The sequence below is a fragment of the Sturnus vulgaris genome, chromosome 8 (assembly GCF_052056855.1).
Source record: "Sturnus vulgaris isolate bStuVul1 chromosome 8, bStuVul1.hap1, whole genome shotgun sequence".
Lineage (NCBI taxonomy): Eukaryota > Metazoa > Chordata > Aves > Passeriformes > Sturnidae > Sturnus > Sturnus vulgaris.
In genome coordinates, this window is record NC_142250.1 from 33,325,607 (window position 1) to 33,343,496 (window position 17,890).

At 39.6% G+C, this 17,890-nt stretch overlaps 1 protein-coding gene across 3 annotated transcripts in view; it reads left to right on the forward strand.

Annotated features, from left to right (window-relative positions):
• Positions 1-11,439, forward strand: part of PLPP4 (phospholipid phosphatase 4) — a 48,623-nt gene extending 37,184 nt beyond the window's left edge. For 2 of the 3 annotated variants that reach the window (XM_088169391.1, XM_014886823.2), the window contains exons 6-7: positions 3,565-3,735; positions 8,486-11,439. In XM_088169391.1, coding sequence (XP_088025517.1) covers positions 3,565-3,735; positions 8,486-8,685 — 371 coding nt within the window. In that variant the 3' untranslated portion in view covers positions 8,686-11,439. The remainder of the gene's footprint in view (positions 1-3,564; positions 3,736-8,485) is intronic. The other variant, XM_088169390.1, reaches the window with a different exon arrangement.
• Positions 11,440-17,890: the final 6,451 nt, after the last annotated feature.

Here is a 17,890-nt window from a genome sequence, read left to right on the forward strand (position 1 = left end):
CTGAACAAATCAATACTTAGTTCTCATTTTTTTGGTGGCAATGAGATGCATCCTGAGGCCACCTTAGGAATTTCAGGTGAGCTGAGGTATCTGGAAAGGTACATAAAAAACATGTCACCAAGCCCCCCCCAAAAATTCATAAGAATTCACTGTGACAATGATGCAAAAACAATCTAATGACTCATGCTCTTGTTTCTCAGATAATATAAGTCTATTTTTGTTCTAATATGTCTCTGTCTCCAACACCTCTTTTTATTTCTTCTTTTTATTTTTTAAGTCCCTGCATACATTTGTATTTTGTGATGTGCTTTTCATGTTGCTTCTGCTGAGCTGTCTTTCTCTGTGAAAAGAAATTAATAAAGCTAAGCCAAAGGGAAGGTGATTGACTGTCCCACTTGGAAAAAAAAATAAAAAAATATTCTGTGATAATAAGCTCATAACATTCTTTGGGAATTGTACTTCTATAAAATGCTCTTTGAATAAAATTTCAGCATTAAAATTTATGCACTCATTTGATATCATACTTTTTCCTTCAAGAAAGATAAATATTTCAGTCTTTGAACAGTGTGAAACTGAAAACATTCAGCAGTAGCCCTGGCTGCTGGAATTCCTCAGTAGGAATTGCTGCTGAGCAGTTCCAGTGATGAATAGTCTGTGTTTGCATTTGGGAAATGTACAATAATCACTGCAAAAATAAAGCATTGCAGACAAAGAGATGGATGATTTTATCTGATCCCTACCAAGGCCATTCGATGGTCGTTTTGTGATTTGGTGTCACTTAGGGAAGCTGAGGGGTTTTCTTTAGTTCCAAAACTGCTTAATGTAAAAAAGTCATTTATTGTGTGCTTAGCAAAGCGTCCATTAAAACTTGAGAGGCTGAAAAATCCTCCCGGGGTAGTTTAAATTTCAGAAAACCACTCACAAAAGCAATTACATTTTGAAATGAATAATTTATTTGGGGTGCTTTAGATCAGATTCTTGTTTACAGTTTCTCACCTTATGCATTTCAGCTTGGTAATAGGTTTGGTCTGTGCAGACAGGTTTTCCAGCTCACCTAAATCCCCTGTCTGGAGGGAATCAGGTGTCAGGATGGGATCTGTGGTGTCTCCAGGTGCTGTCATCCTCCTCATTCCTTCTGAACTCATTTTTTTTTAAAAAGAACATCCTAGAAACAAACTGAACAATTGAGTCTAATGTATTTTTATTTACTCCAATAATGATAATGCATTTTAAAGCATTTTAACAAGCCATGACAGAACTTGTTCCTTGTCTCAGGAGAGTTTTTTCTGAGTTCAGCAACTTGTGGCATCAGGACTTTGATTTGAGTTAGCTACACTAAGTTAAAAATATCTCTTTTTCCTCATTCCTTTTTCCTCTTACAACGTTTAAAATCAATTAAATATTTGCATCTGGAATTTGTATCAACATGTTTCTTCTGTTTATGTTGTTTTAAACTAAATCAGACTGATTTTCTTCTATCCATTTACATCAATGTCTCCAAAAAGGACTGGTTGACATTTTATATTGTTTTTCCCTTCTTTATATAAAGAGAGTTTGATTTTTTTTTCTGAAAGAAGACAGCTTGGAAGTGTTTTCATATTGCTTTGCTGAATCTTTGGGATCTGTCTTAATAATTTTTACTGGGACAGTAGGCAGGGTGTAGCCCTTCAGGGCATGTGTGTATTTGCATTTCATTTGTGATGGAGTGATGTATTGACTCCAGCTGGTGCAAGAAAAAGTGCTCAAAGATATTCTACTGATGGACCAATTCTTCAGGGTAAATATCACCTTTAGGCCCAGGATTCTTGAAGAGTGAATTGTTTTTCTTAATGTTCTTGACTGACATCTTCAAATTGAGCCATCAAACAAAGTTGCCCCCATGGGGTGCACAGCAGTTGAGCTGTCTTGAATTCTGTAATTACTTTTATAATGGATATCCCCCATCCCAGAGCATTTTGCTGATAATTCTGGGGTTTTTGCTGCTGACTCTGCATGCTCTGGGACTGTTGGGTCAAGCAGCTCTTTCTGGATTTGCACACTCCAGGGTAAGGGAAGTCAGTCTGAAATTCTGCAGTGTAAGGCTTCTCTGCACCATGGTACTTCTACAGCCACAATATTAGTATTATATATTAATATATTATTAGAGTATTATCTTTTTATTTTCCCTCATATATTAGGTGTGGATTCCCCTAGAGGAGTGTTTGTGATTCTCTTCTTTCTGCCTTTTAGTTTAGAATAACACATCAACCACCTAAGATCTGCCTTTGTTACAAATATAGATCCTGCTTGAACTTCCATGAACTTCCATAGAACTTCCATGTTCTTCCATGAGCACCTCCTGGAAATGTGGCAGACTCTGAAAAAAACCCCACAAATTTGGGGGAAATAGTCTTTTAAAAATATCACCAGATTCTCTCTGAAGGCCTTTTAGCTGAATCTGCTGCTGCTGTGCACCATGCTGACAATTGCTGGTAAAATTGCCTGGTAAATGGTAGTAATCCTAAATATGAGTCTGTGAGAACTAAACACCTACTTTATAGTCTGGGCAATATTCCTTTAAGCCCTCTAAATTGCTGGGCATTGCAGATTGCCTGAAAATGAAGCCACAAAGAAAATTATTCTTTTGCCTGGGAATACTGCCTCCAGATTTCAGTTCACCTGAAAAATAATAACCCCAGGTGAGAAATGGAAATATGAGGACAAGCATATTTTTGGAGTGGGAAAGTTTTTGCTTCAGGATTGCATTTGATATTGCATATCCAAGACAAGATTTCATTTTGATCACTCCATTTACTCATCTGGAAGATGAAATGATGCAAACAAGTAATTTCCTTGTCCAGTGTCTCTCTGGAAGGTGTAAGAACTGCAACAGGAAAGAAGCTCAGTGCAGAAATTTGGTGCCTGAGTTCTCTCTTCACTGCCACTTGTGCATGTTCTATAAAAACTGGATAATGGAACCTAAAAGTCTCATTTAAATGTAATTGAATTACAGTGCAAACTGTCTGAATCCTTTTCTGCTTTGAACCTTAACGTTTTAGAATAGGTCTAAGATTTGGAAAGGTGTGCTGAAGGTGGAAGCATGAAAAAGCTTTTGTGACTCAAGTTAAAAATTTGCTTAAATGTTTAATTTAGTGTCTGATGTCTCCCCCAGAGGAAAAAGGTAAATTGCTGAAGGAAGAAAAAAATTAAATATTAAATTTCTGTGGGATCAGTGAGTGTCTAGAGGCAACACAGTGTTTGCTGACATGTCAGGTTATGTGAAAGCTGAATGTATATGTTAGAAAAAAAATCCAATTGCTTCTGAGTGTTCCCTTGCCTGGTTGCTTGCATTGCTCCATAGGTAGCACCACTGCTGTGGAGAATGTATGTATATCATGGATCTTGTTGGAGAATGTCTTTTCTCATTCACTTCCCCAAAAATGTGATTTTTTTTTTTTTTAAAGTTTGCAAGATCACGATTGCTTTAATTAAAAAAAAAAATAAAAAAAAAATAAAAACAAAACCCCAACCAACCAAACCAGTGCCAATTACACTTTACTGTAGTGATGTGTTTTGCTTTCTCAGTTGCATTTTCAGGCCTTGGCTTCACCACCTTCTACCTGGCTGGGAAGCTGCACTGCTTCACCGAGAGCGGCCGAGGCAAGAGCTGGAGGCTCTGTGCAGCAATTCTGCCCCTCTACTGTGCCATGATGATTGCCCTGTCACGGATGTGTGACTACAAACACCACTGGCAAGGTGAGACATGCACAGAACCTTTTTTCCTACTCTTTGTTTTTTCTTACTTAGTCATATATTTCTTTGATTTTTTTTTTTCAGCACATCATGTGAGTTAAAACACGATGGTGTGCTATGGATTTTCCTTGCTCCAGGATTGATGCTGGGGTTTCCTTTTCTGACCTTCAGAGCTTCAGGCCTCTGCCACAGCATCCTCCCCTCCCTCACAGCAGGCACTTTTGGAGTGCAGCACCCAAAATCAGCTGCACCTCTCACTGTTGTCTCAGAGCCCTGCAAAATTCGGGTGTGAGACATAACTGATGTGAAGGCTGTGCTATTTATTAATTACACACTCATGTAATGTAAATGTGGTAGCTGCACCACTTAATTATTGGCTTGTCTTCATTTTCTTCTGCCTTCACTTAGAGTCAGGATTAAAACACGAAGGAGATGAATTTTCTCATGTTCAGGCTTGGTTGTTTATTAAATCTTATCTATGGTACAGAGAGTTCTGCAACACTTCCAGCTACCAGCTAAAAACGAGGAAAATGGAGAGTGAATCTAGCTAGTTACAAGGTCTTTTAAAGCTAAACAGTCCAATAGAGAACTAACATCTATATTATTTAAACTTTTGACCCAATAACCAAACTCCTGTGACCCTCAGTGCAGCACAAACTGTCCAACCAGAAACTACTGCCTGAAACCATGAAGAGCAAGGAAGAAGAAGACAGAAAGAGACAACACCCAAAATCCTCCATCTTGTCCCATACCTATTACTATATTCTAAAACCTTCAAATTCAAACCCCTTCACCATGTGAAATCACACACTTCTATTCCACCTACACACCCATGATTCTAACTCCATCACCCAAATTTGGAAGCCTTCACCAAGGCCTCAAGAGAAAAGCAGTTCTCCTGGGGATCAGTGTCAGAAAGCACAGAAAGCTCAAAAATCCCAGGCTTCTGGGTTCCAACAGTGTGACAATTCAGAAAACCTTGCCATCAATTATTATTATTATTATTATTATTATTATTATTATTATTATTATTATTATTATTATTATTATCTTTTACCATTTCTCGGCCCTCTTTATGGCCACCTTTGTAGCTTCCTTGCTTTACTCATGTCTTCTGCAAATTAAACCAGCCTGTAATGACTTTTTCCCTATTTGTCACTATATTCCTATAAGAAATAGCATGCACGGTATTTCTGATGCTGTTATGTAGGTCATCTTGGCTTTCTGTGATATTGCTAGTGCTGTACTGCTGGCCTTGCAAATTGAGCTCCCCTCAAGGTCCTGAGTGCTCCTTTCAATCACCTGAAATTTCAATTTCGTGCTGGTTACACGCTGGTTCCTGTTTTCCAGCACTGTGCTGGGTTGACCCTGGCTGGACACCAGGTCTGTCACTGCCCTCCTCAGCTGGAAGGGTGAGAGAAAAATGCAGTGAAAGGTTCATGAGTCGAGATAAGCTGAGGGACAGATCACTCAGCATCGTTGTCACGGTGCCTGGAGCAGCTCCTGCCCCTCCCTGACCTGGTGTCAGCAGGGCTCTTTCTCTCACATGTTCTCACTCCTCTCTCCAGCTGCATTGCAGTTGTCCAGATTTTCAAATCTGTTATCCCAGAGGTGCTCCCACATCCCTGCCTTGCCCAGATCCATCCTGGAGCTGGCTGGTGCTGGCTCTGTTGCACGTGGAGAAGCTTCTGGCAGATTCTCAGCCCTGCAGCTCCCTCTGCTACCAAAACCTGGCCCCAAATCCCAGTACAAAACCACAGCATTCTGTTGGTTCCTTCGTGTCATTTCAATTAATTGCTGCATTGTTCTGTCCCCCTGAGCACCTTCTCATCTCAGCCAGCAGCCAGAGCACCAGAACCAACCTCAGCCTTGCTTTTTCTTGTCCTGCTGTGCTCCTGCTGTTCTGCAGCTGCCTGATCACCAGCCATTACCAGTGACACGTTCTCTGGTTTCCAGCAGAGCCTTGGCTTGTTTCAGGACCTGTTTCTCTCCTTTTCTCTGTGACACTGGGGCTGGAGAGAGCCACAAAACTGCTGAGCATGAGGCACAGACAACACCTGACACTTGAGCTCTCTGCTGAAGAGAAAAGGAGGAGCGTGAAGAAATGTGGAGAGCACAGGTTTACTCGAGTTTGGAACGGGTGTCTGCAGGGTGTGCTGTCTCTTGCCAGCATTATTTCTGGGCTGAAAGGTGTGCTGTGAGGTTTTCTGGTGTGCTTCGTCCATGGTGGAGGAACACTGACCCAGGGGGCTGGGACTGGGTTCATCACAGCTGCTCCTTCTCTGCCTTTGAATTTTAAGGAGATGGAGCTGCCAGCTCCTCTCTTCCCAAGGGCAGTGCTGGCAGACACGATCCTGCAGGTGACCTCTGCTTTCCCTGGAAAAACCCCAAGGGAGAGACTTCTCCACTCTGGGCACAGCACAGAACCTTAGGCCTTGGCTTTCATGCTCAGCAGAGTCAGCTAATGGTGGTAAATTATTTATGGTGTCTTTGTGATGGAGCCTTAGCTATGCTATGGGAAATGAAAAAGGACCATTAGTTCTGAGTCCAAGAATTAGCACAGTGCAGGTGAAAGATGGAGTGGAGTGTCCCTGTATTAAAAATCCATTGGGTGTGCTTACAACATGATGAGAACTTTATGAGCTCCCTTCAGTGTGGCTGGAGAGATGATATTCAAGGCCTTGGTATTGGTATTAGTGAATATTAGGATATTTCACCGTGAATCCTGAATTTCTGAATATATAAATTCCTAATACACAAGTCCCTCTATAGCCTTATAATTCTGAAAATGTTAATTTACTTGTGGAATAAGGGAGAATTTTGTATGAAAAAAGTAAAGTTATACACTGAGAATGAAAGAATATTCTTTATCCTTTGTGGACAAAGGGGAAAAAAAAAGGAAAAAATAAAAAGAGGAAAGCTATTTCTACCATGAAATCAAACAAAAGACAGAATTGTATTTTTTAAAAACAGGGGTTAAAATAGCTGCCTGTGTTTTTGCTTATTGTCCTCAGTTAAGCAAGGTCAGTAAGACAGAAACTTTTGGCATAAATCATGTAGTGGATTTATGTTACTGTGGTGCCCAAGCTGAGGCCCAGAGTTGCATAATTTGTGCAAAGGTTTTGAAAGAAATTATCTGGGCAAGTTTTCAGCAAGCCTTAAAATCCCAGGGAACTGAAAGAGGACTGGCAAAAATCTGGTGTTTCTCCATGATTGAAAAGAGGAATCATAGGCTTGACCTAATTGTTAAGTAAAATAAAAAAGAAGCTGGAACACTATTCAGTCAAAGTTAGATAATCTGAGAATTGCACCCAGCACAGGTTTATAGAAAATTAATTTTGTCACAATAACTAAGTTTTTTTACAAGTTGATTGATGCTGGACAGTGAAAATTCTTGCCCTCAGCACCTTTAATACCATTATAGCTTGGTAGACACAGGCTGGTGAAATCAGTCAGCTCCCAGTGTGGGTAGGATGTTACTGTCTGCACACAATCACCTTTTACATTCTTGTTTGAGCCCCTGCTACGTTGATTTGTGATAGATTCATTATGTCTTTTTGTGTGGAGGAAGAGAACACAGGGTTAGAAGGCATCTCCTGGGTCATTCCATGTAGTCTTATTCTTCAAATGTGACTTGCAATCACATTTCTTAAATTTATCCACCTCACTATTAAATTTTTCAGGTTTTCTTGCCCCAGCCATTCCTGATAAAAGGCATCTCACTCCTCTGATGATTATGAGCTATCTATTACACATTTAAAATTGAACCATGGTCTTTGTTCTGATAAAAATCACACTGACAAACCAGGGTATTTAATCTATATTTAAGGACTTTAGACAAAAGTAATTTGTATCGATTTACCCTTCTTTGCCAGTAAACTCAGTGATTCACCATTTTTATTACACTTTAGGTTTTTTGAAATTGAAATAATGGAAACACAGGTATACACAGGTGATGTGGTGTTGAATCGGTCTTGTTAAAATAAAATGTGTTGTCAGGTCATATTTTAACCAGTGCCTTTTGCCTCACTTCATTATTCTTCATGCTAAATCCGTGTCTTTCACAGAGTGTGTATTTGCAGTGAAAATTCCCTCTTGTTGATTGTAAATGAAACACAAGATGAGGTGAGTATTTTAGTAAGAGGCAAAACTAGAGACAGAAGGAATCCTCCATAGAAAATTTAAAATTGCTTGTGTGTGAGAGCTGCAAATATCCAATAGCCTTATTTTATCTTACTTTATTTTCTGATGGGGCATGGGATAGTAGAAAGCATCAAAGAAAGAGATCCAAAAGGTGTTAAATCAGTTAACAGTCATGCTTGGTCTTTGACCTTTCAGATGCTTTTGGTAAGAATTCATCCAGCCTGAAATTGTTCTTGGCAATCGTTCTTGTTCTGCTTTTGTAAGTGGGAGAGGATCCACGGGTTGCATACCCACAAATGGTCATCAGGAGTGTTTGATACCCCATGGAGGCCGTTCCATTCCCAGCGTTCATCTCCTGCAACTTAACCAGCCATCTACAGTTTGGGTGTTCAAAATATTACACACGTCCCCAAGGACTGATTTTATGTGTCTGGTGTGATTGTGATATTTGGTTCCAAATTCTTTAGGGAAATTCAAAATGCACATTTTCTGTGTTAAACACTTTTATACCAACCAAGTGTCTTTTTTTTTTTTTTTTTTTTGCAGTTGTCACTCCTGGCTGCCCTTCCCCTGGTAACATACTTCTGCTTTTGTTGTTTTTTTCTTCCAGATGCTTTTGTTGGAGGGATCATTGGCCTCATTTTTGCTTATATTTGCTACAGACAGCACTACCCTCCTTTGGGTAATACAGCCTGTCACAAATCTTATGTCAGCCTGCTGGATCAGAACTCAGTGAAGAAAGAAGAGAGACCTACAGCAGACAATGCTACTGGGCTGCCTCTGGAGGGAATAACTGAAGGTCCCGTATGACTTTGAGAAATGTGCAGAATGAACTTTTAGCCTTCTCACATTTCCTCCAAACTGGTCTCTTAACAGTGGTTCTTACTCTTTAGTTTCTTTCCTTTTTATAAAGGGAATTTAAATATTTTATTTTTAATGCCATGATACCATCATACTTTTAAAGTTAGTTTTTCAGTTCATACTGACTTGCTGAATTATCTGTTTTCAGTCTACTGCAAATAGGTAGAACTACTCGAGGGAAGGGGAAAGAACATTATTAAAAACAACCTCGTGTGGAGAATGGTTAAGAGAGTAATTCTGAGGTGTGGTTGAGCAGATATTAGATCTGGAAACAGATTTACTGAATACTGAGTATCTTCTACAAAGTTCTGGTCATCTTCAGCACTCATTGATTTTGATGGGTGGCGAGTACACAGAGCACTTTTCATCAAGTGTTCAACATCTGTAATTTGATTATTTAGGGCATCATCCTTATGTTTATCTTGCTGCCTTCTGACATTAACAAAAATCTCCACATGCTGGTGGGACTTTGTATTAATTGTCAAGTTTTGCCAAGGTCATTCTGAGCTACTAATGACTAAGAAGGCGAAAGGTGGGGATGGTGAAGTGCTTGTAAGAGCAAGCCTTGTGCATTAGTAGTTCCACAGGGTGATTCTCACATTCAAGAAATTCCATGCTGTTAAAATTACCAGCTAAGAACATACAGGATGGATTAGAAACTTGGTATTGCATCATCAGCAATTTTTGAGAACTCTTGCTGTATTTACCATCAAAACAAATCGAAATAAAAGAACACCCATTGCATTTAGCAAGCTGAAGTCTTTCAAACAGATGTTTAAAACCCCCTGAAACTGGGAGGATAAAGAAACACAAAGTTTTCTGTGGATCTCAGTGTGCCATGTTCATTCTTGTGTAGTGACTCACTGCAGCATTGGTGATCTGAGGAAATGCAAAGATTCTCATTCGTGACTTTGGGCGCACAACCACGAATGCTTGTGGTGGTTTCCAGCACTGTAACACATCCAGAGGAAGGCTGGAGACAGTTTTCCACTAATCCCACCCCACATTTTCAGCTCACCATGCTCTTGGGCATGGTGCTTCCCAAGCTTGGCATGGTACCTGAATTGGAACTCACCTGAATCAAACCACTGTTGGCATGGAGAAGGTTGACAAGTGTGTGACCTGAGATAATTTACTATCAGTAGGACTCTGTTTGTTTTGTATGCACTATGCAGTATACGTCACATTCCTGTGAGATGATGTACCTTTGGATGGCAGAATGTCAGATTCCAGGCTTTTTCTCCTTAGGTTTCCTGTGAAAAAGGCAGGCAAAATATTCCAGACCACACCCTGGCACTTGAACATTTCTTGGAGCAATCAAGATAATGTTTATCAACGACCACGATTACGGTGCTTCAGACTGGAGGAGACTGCTGCCACGATTATAATTCTGTGTTCCTGTTGGAATATGCATCAGCCTCGTAGACATTTTGTGATTCAAACAGCTCAATGTCTTTATGTAAGGCTTGTCGTTTAATTTCCTCAAAGCTAAGCTTTGTAGATTTTTTTTTTTTTTCGAGAAGAGCTGCTTCCTGATTGGCAACATTTGAATTTTTATAAAAAGCAAGCAAATTAGGGTCCCATTAAAAATAAACCTAATAACTTTGTACAGGAGGATGCAACCTTGCTGTGTATAAACTTATCTGATATTTGGAAATGACTATAAATAGGAAGTGACATGAAGGAACAGAATGTAACAGGCTTGAACCCAGGAGGTTCTGCAGAAATCAGGCCTTGCAAAGTTGGTACAGTTTAACTTTTCAGAGGGAGGATGTTTCACTTACAGAATTCTGAGCTCTACAACAGGGACACTTGAACTTAGCTGTGGTTTTCCTGGTGAATATACAGTAATTCACAATACATTGCATCAGCAAAGCAAAATTATTTGACATTTGCACTGGATTTAACAGAACACTCCTCTGGTTTGGTTGAGATCTTATTCTAGAAATCCACAGAGTTCAAAGGAGGTTTAATCTTCCTGCAAAGTTGTTAAACCATCCTACAGAATTCTGTAACAAATATAGTTTTCTATTACTTCATGTGGGAGGATTACTGAAAGCCCCAGAGTCAGGGTAAGGCTTAGCCATTAGCTCTTTCTTTCAGCAGGAACCCTAGTCTTCCAGGTTATATGCAAAAGTTAAAAAAGAAAAAAAATCTTCAATCAAAATTAGGAGTTTAATACTGATGCATAGAGCATTTTGCATGTTTTTATATAGATCTGGCTTATTCTCAGAATGGAGTGGGGCCTTCTAACTGTGCTGTACACATTCTTGGTATTTTAATGGCTTTTGGTACAAGCAAGCTGTCTTTGGGATGAGGAAAAGCTCATCCAGCCCTCAAGTGAGTAGTGGCTGTTAAAGGCTTGGAACATGAAGTGTAATACAGCTTAAAATCTGAAATTGCAAGAGTAATTGGTGACCTCGGAAAAGCAGTAAAGAGTAACACATTTTAATGGGAATAATTAAATCGAGAGTCACAAAGCAGACAATGTAAAAGGTTTGATTAAAATGTAATTAAAATTATGAAAGACTTAATGGAATGAAAGTTGTGGAGGGATCTGTAGGTGCCACAATCAGCAGTGCAAAGTCAGCATAGGGAAGGCATTTTTGTGGATCAGTGTATTTTAATCTCATGCTTTCTCAATGTGAAGGAAATGTAATGTTGTAATGCACCAATAAAACAACACATGAATGTGGGTTTGTACATCTGCGTGTTATCATTTTTTTTTTTGAGAAGAATATAGTTTAGCAAGTTATTTTCATTAATAAAAATAAACCATCACACACACACACAAAAAAGCCCTAAAGGAACAGTGTTACTGATAAACAATCATTTCTGATGCTATTAAAATGGAACAGCCTCCCTCTTTTAACCAAAATAATGCTCTTGCTTTCCTCCAGGCCAAGGCACAGTGTAAGTTTGCAAGACTGAAATTTTGTAATTGTTATCCAGCTAAACCAAGCAGGTTCCTTTCCCTGGTCCCTTCCATATCTCAAATAACACTGCAAGTGCCGTGTTTAATGACAAATGTGGTTAGGCTAGAGCAGGAGAACAATATCAAACCAAACACAGCAGGGATATCCTGAAACCACGAGACTGGGAACCAGCAAAATGTCCCCACAGTGAATGCAAATCTCAGGCACTGGGTTAGGAATAGAGCATTTGTGCTGATTTATTCAGATTTTGTTGCTTTTTCTAATTTGGCCCTCTGTTTTCCTCCCTGTGCATAGAACAAATTATTTCTATTTAATGTGAAAAGAGAACCTCATTTTCCTTCTTTGTATCCATGGCAAAAATTACTTTGCTGTGAATTGTGGGGGGGAAAAAACCCACTCCAAACCTATGAAAAAGCCGTATTTTGGTTTTGTAGTACTAAAATTCTAGTGACTTTGGGACAACTGCTCTGGATCACTGAGCACATCACAAATAAAGTCTTCACATGGGTTTTGCTCACAGTCTTAAATTTTTAAATTTGTTTTAAAATTGCTAAGCAGGACCATGCTGTTGGACAGTTAGAAGTAGCATCCACAGACATTATTTGAAATCAAATTTCTTACTACTCTTACCCATTTTTACAAGGTATGTAGTCTTACCTGCTGTCTCAGAGTACACTCCATACTTGTCTGATAAGCAGAATGCCTTCATTGCTGTCCTAAGAGGCTAAAATTAAATTAGAACTTTCCACTAGGATGCACCCAGTTTAATTCGGTTCATTATATAGAGAAATACTTTTCTACAGGTGTGCAAATTACTCCCTGCTCAGGAAATTGCTCTGAACAGAGAAAAAATATTATCATTTTGCCATTAAATTAAAATTTGCTCAACATGTATAAAATTAAAATGACAAGACTGGGTGGGTAACTCCTGATGCACTGAATTAACTGAGATTCTTTTTAGAGATACTGCAGGATTTTTGCTTAAACTTGCAGAAATAACAATGAAAACAAAAACAAAAATCAGCATTCAGACTGGTCCAAACTTTGGACCTTGTTTGAACCCAGACAACTATAATAAAAAAATCTGATCTGAGATGTATGAATGAAATGGTGAATGAAATAGAGATCTGTATTTTCTAAAAAAAAAACTTTCCAAAGGGAAAAGCAAGAGGCATTTGGGATAACCAGCATTATGTAGTCTGAGTAGCAAGATATGAATGGGGGGTGAAATAGAAAATCCTCTCTCAGTGCTTTGACTTTGTAAAAACAAGAGTGATGCATTCAGCCAGTTCAGGAGGACTGCAGAAAGTCAAGCATGAAACACCATTGAAGCAGCTCCATAAACCTTAAACCTTTGGACTGAATCTCTTTGTTAGTTTGCCAAAAAAGCTCTTAATTTCACTGGCACATTTGCAGCAGCCATGCATTATTCTGCCAAGCTGGGAGATTTTAACGTGGTCTGAAACAAGTTTATTTCTAGGAGTAGATGGGGCTGGGCACAAGGATGCTCTGGTTTTTATTCCAGTGATTATCCATGGCTTGCTGTTATTTGGCCTCTTGTTCACAGATGTAATTGTGCATTTTAATTACAGCCCACACCTCTGTGTTCTCTCGGCTCCTTTGGGTCCCTGGCTCCTTCCATCTGCAGAGCAGCTTCTCCTGATGATGAAGAAAGGGAAAAGAATTGATAGTGACATGCACACACCTTCTTCTGGATGGTGTCTGTCTTCCTTCCTTTTCATCTTAATTAGACTTTCCGAGTCTAATTAATTCACTTACGTATAAGCAACACTCCCCCACAGCAGAGTTCAGCTCTGGAATGGACCAGCTGTCACTGCAGAACTGCCCAGCTGAACCCAGACAAGCTCCAACTGGAGGACTCAGGTGGCCATTGTCCAATACACAGAACTTCCCACTTTTTAAGCCAAAGGGCATTTTAAGGAATTTTAAGGCTTTTACAATCCTTAGTGTTGCAGTGAGGAAGGGTAGTCGGTAAAGGAAAGTTTCGCTCTCAAATTCAAGTGAATTCTCCCCCTGATTCTCAGCTGGAACAAAAGAAGATTTCTGTTCTTCCCATTTCTCGGGTTATAGGCTGAGCAAACTCACACCTGCTCTGGGAGATGCTGTGAGGGGCAGCTGAGTGCCCTGGCACACATCTGATTTGGAGACAACAGTTCAAAACATTCCAGTCAGCATCAGTCTCAAAGTGACCTTCTGACACCATTCAGACAGAGAGAAGAGCTGCTAATTAAGATCCGAGGCCATCACATAATTGCTGGAAGAGATCTAAGCCAGGGAAAGTTTGATTTATTAGTTCCAACAGGTTTACCCAGTGTCCCTTGCTGGACACACAGAGTAGGTGGCTCTGAAGGCTCCCAAGAGTCAGATTATTGTCAAAAATCTCCTTGTGCTTTTGTGTGTGTCAGGGTTATTAGGAGAAAGGAGTCCCCATTCTATTGAGGGTGATATTTACAAATCATTTATTGCTACTTAACACTGTTGAAAAATATCTCCTTTACCAGGCAGGCTGAATAGACAATTCTGTTGTGTTAGTCTGTATTCTGTTCACACCACCCCTTATCAGCTCTACAGAGCATTTGTGTATACAAAAACCCATTTCATCTTCATTCCCAGTCCAACTGATTGAAGCCACAATGAAAGTTTCAGACGTGGCTTCCTGCTGAAATCAATATAATACTGTAAAAAAGGAAGGGGAAAAGAACATTACAGCAATGTCACAATGTCACTCTAATCTAAGAGGTGTAAACTTGTCTAGGGAGTGAATATGATGGAATTCGTATCTGCAGTATTGTTCAACAAAAATAAAGCAACTTAAACATCCTCTGTATCACTGAGTGTGGAAAAGACTGGAGCTGGCTTCTCCAAACAAATCACTGCAGGGAGTAAAGGGATAGGGATCATATTTCTGAGGCTTGTTTGGGAAACAGGAATTCCATTTCATAAAGGTTGGGAAACATTTTTAATTTCATGTGTTAACAAAACTCATAATTTTAAGAATATGCTAATGGAAAAACATAATTTTTTGTTACATCTCAGTGTATAAAGACTTTTGCCAGCCTGTGGGAGAATGATTTCCACCCTTGCTCTTCTGAGGCTTCCAACCTTCTCATGTCAAGAAATGCCCAGAGGAACAGGATTATTCTTGAATGGGTGAATTGTTCCTTCCTAATTTGCTCTTTTCCTAATTCCCTTCTGGTCTGAATAACCTCCCTTGGAGTTTCAGTGCAGCACCTCTGCTTCTGTGAATTGTCCTGATGGGAAATAGTTTGATTTTAATTTTTAACCAGTTTATTTTCAGCATCAGCTGGAGTCTCCTCTTTTTAAATACTGAAAGAAAACTCCTGTGCTACTGACCCCAGAAGGGATGAGCACAGCTGATCTGAGGATTCAGCTCAGGCTAAAGGGGAATAAGGAAAACTCAGCTCCTCCAGCAACATTTGGAGAAAGAGCTGGCAGGGGAGGCTGGTGCAGGAAGAGGTGCCACAGGAATTCATTATCAGTAAGTGGATTTATATTTTCCATGAAGTGATGAAAGCAGCATCTGCTGTATTTGGGATTTCCCAAAGTAAATAGAAATAAATCAGTTGTGAGTGCATTCCAGCTGGGAATTTGTGAAGTTTAAGCACTGCATGGTTTAATGTGGAAAAACTGTGGAGCAGTTTCTGTGCTGTGGATAAAGGGGGGAGTAGAAATATTGACCTTGTTTTATATGGACTTTACTTTGTTGGAGGTTTCTGCAGTGGGGGAAGCAGAGTTATCACCTAAGAAATTTTTCAGCTTTTTTTTTTTCTTTAAACCAGTGTTTGTGTTCTCCTATCTGTCAATAAAAAAGGGCTAGCTTTTAACTCAAGGTGTACTGGCTTGTAACCAATCAATATAATTAATCTCTTCCATCCTTACTTTTATGAAGTGATTATACTGAAGAAGTCAACTGGGTTTTTGAACACATATTTATTTAATACTTACAGTATTTAATACTTACATTTCCCAGGAGTTATAGAGAACTATTATGCAAGTAAACATGTTTAGCCATAATGCTGTCCTTGCAAAAATAAAGAGGAAAAGTTACATTTCCTCTTTTGCTATCTCTGTGTAAAACTAGTGGTGAGAGCATGGTTAAATGAGTTTAATGGCACTGGTAATGGCCATAAAGTAAAAAGCATTTATAAAGCAGTAAATGCAGCTATGAAGGAAGGTGCTTACAAGGTAAATCACAGTCCCTCGTTAGGTTGTGATAATTATTAAATAGCCAGAGTCAGTGCAATAATTAATATTACTGTTCAGAATTTTACATGATCTGCACACCCTCCTAACCTGGGGAAGTAAATCCTGCTCGAGGGGCTGTGAGTTTGCTTCCCTCTGCTCTGCCTTTGCTGATATTCACCCAGGTACCTCAGCATTGTGAAGAATTTGTTTAAACACCAGAACTAACAGGTGCAATAGGACCTAAAACCATCCCATGACATGACTTTCAATGGCTTTGCTGACAAAGAGTGGGACAAAAATACATTTTCTTGTCAGCTGAAGCAGACTAAAAGCTTTTCTGTCACTTCCCTGTCCTGCTGAATTTTCACTTAGTTTCAAAGGGAGGTGTAATTGACTCTGGGTTTGTAAAAGGAATAAAGGTTAGGTTCCACGGGGGCAGCTAATCACACAATGCTCAGGGAAGTAGAGAGAGATTCACAGACACTTCTCTCTTCTATCCCTGCCCTCAGTGCAGCATCACAACTCATATTTTATGGTCCAGGGATGTGCTTTCAGGAAACACACCGTGCTTTTCTTCAGGCTAAATTGTGTGTTTATGTTTTGGGTCGTTTCTAAACCCTTGCATTAGTGCCCCCAGCAACTTTTGTGAGCTAGGGCTATGACACAGGAAAAAAGTCTAGAAGCTGAGCTTTTAGGTGTGAGGCTTTTTAAAACAGTCTCTCAGTATCTATAGTGTGCAGGGATTGCTCTCTGCTATTAAACAGTGATCCCCCAAGGTGGTTATTTGAGAAAGTGAGATTCTCCTGCAAAGCCCTCACTATTTCAGTTTAATGATGGTTTCTTTCTTGCTCTCAGCAGTGCAGAGCACACAGCTGAGCAGTTCAGGGTCTATCCAGAGGAGCTGGAGCTGGCTCATGTGAGTGGGGGCTGAGCCAGGATTTTATCAACACCAGACCCTTAAATGTTTTTTTTTTTTTTTTTTTTTTTTTTTTTTAAATAGGGCTTTGGGCTTTTTTACAGCCAACAGATAACTCTGTACTTAGACTACTCTAGAGGAAGTTTTAAACCTACAGCTCCAAGTGAATCCCTGATTAGGACAAGTGCAGATACCTGCCTACAAACATGACAATGAAAATTTATATTAAGATTAATCATTAGGAAAAAGAACTTCATTTGATCACTGCTGAAATCAGTGGAGGCCAAACCAAGCTGGGGGAGCCTGGCTTTAATACTGTGCATTATTTTCTGTGAATTTGTTTGTGGGAAGGTGAGCTGGCAGGCATGACAGAGCTCCTAAAAACATCATCATAAACTCAAAGGAGTTCTTTACATGAGATAAACTTGCCAAAAGTGGGTCAGTCAAATTGTTCCGTTTCAACAAATCTTAATGTCAATTATTCAAACTGGTACTCAAGGCCTAATATAGGCTTTCACTCTTTCCTGCTACTCAGTAAATGCATGTGGGGGATGGATGTTCATCTGGGTTGAACATCACCTTTATTACCTGTGAGGGTTATTTTTTCTGATTTTTTTATTGGTTCTTGATACCATCCAAAGGACATGAAAGGGCTTGAGGGATGAAAGTAGCTCTCATCTTTCCTTTCACTCTTCTGGAATTAAACTTCAATAGGCAGGAGCTGGTTTTTGGTTCATTCTTTGTTCAATTATTTGTTTAAATGATAATCCAGTGGAAATGCTTTCCTCTTTCACATGGCGTGTTCTAAGGAGAATATTTGTGTCATGCTGGGTGTGTGGCAGCATTTCACACAATGTTTGCATGAATATCATCAGCTTAGAGAGAATTTATTTGCACTGAGCATTACAGAACCATTCCTGGGGTACTGTCTGGGCATTCAGGGAAGAATCCCCCATCCCATGGGAAAGCCTCTATTATTTCCCTACATGTGGTTAGACACCTACTCTACCTCAATACAAGCAGGAAGGACTGTGCTGACATTTTTCCCTTCCTCTGGCCTTGATCTGAAGTCATT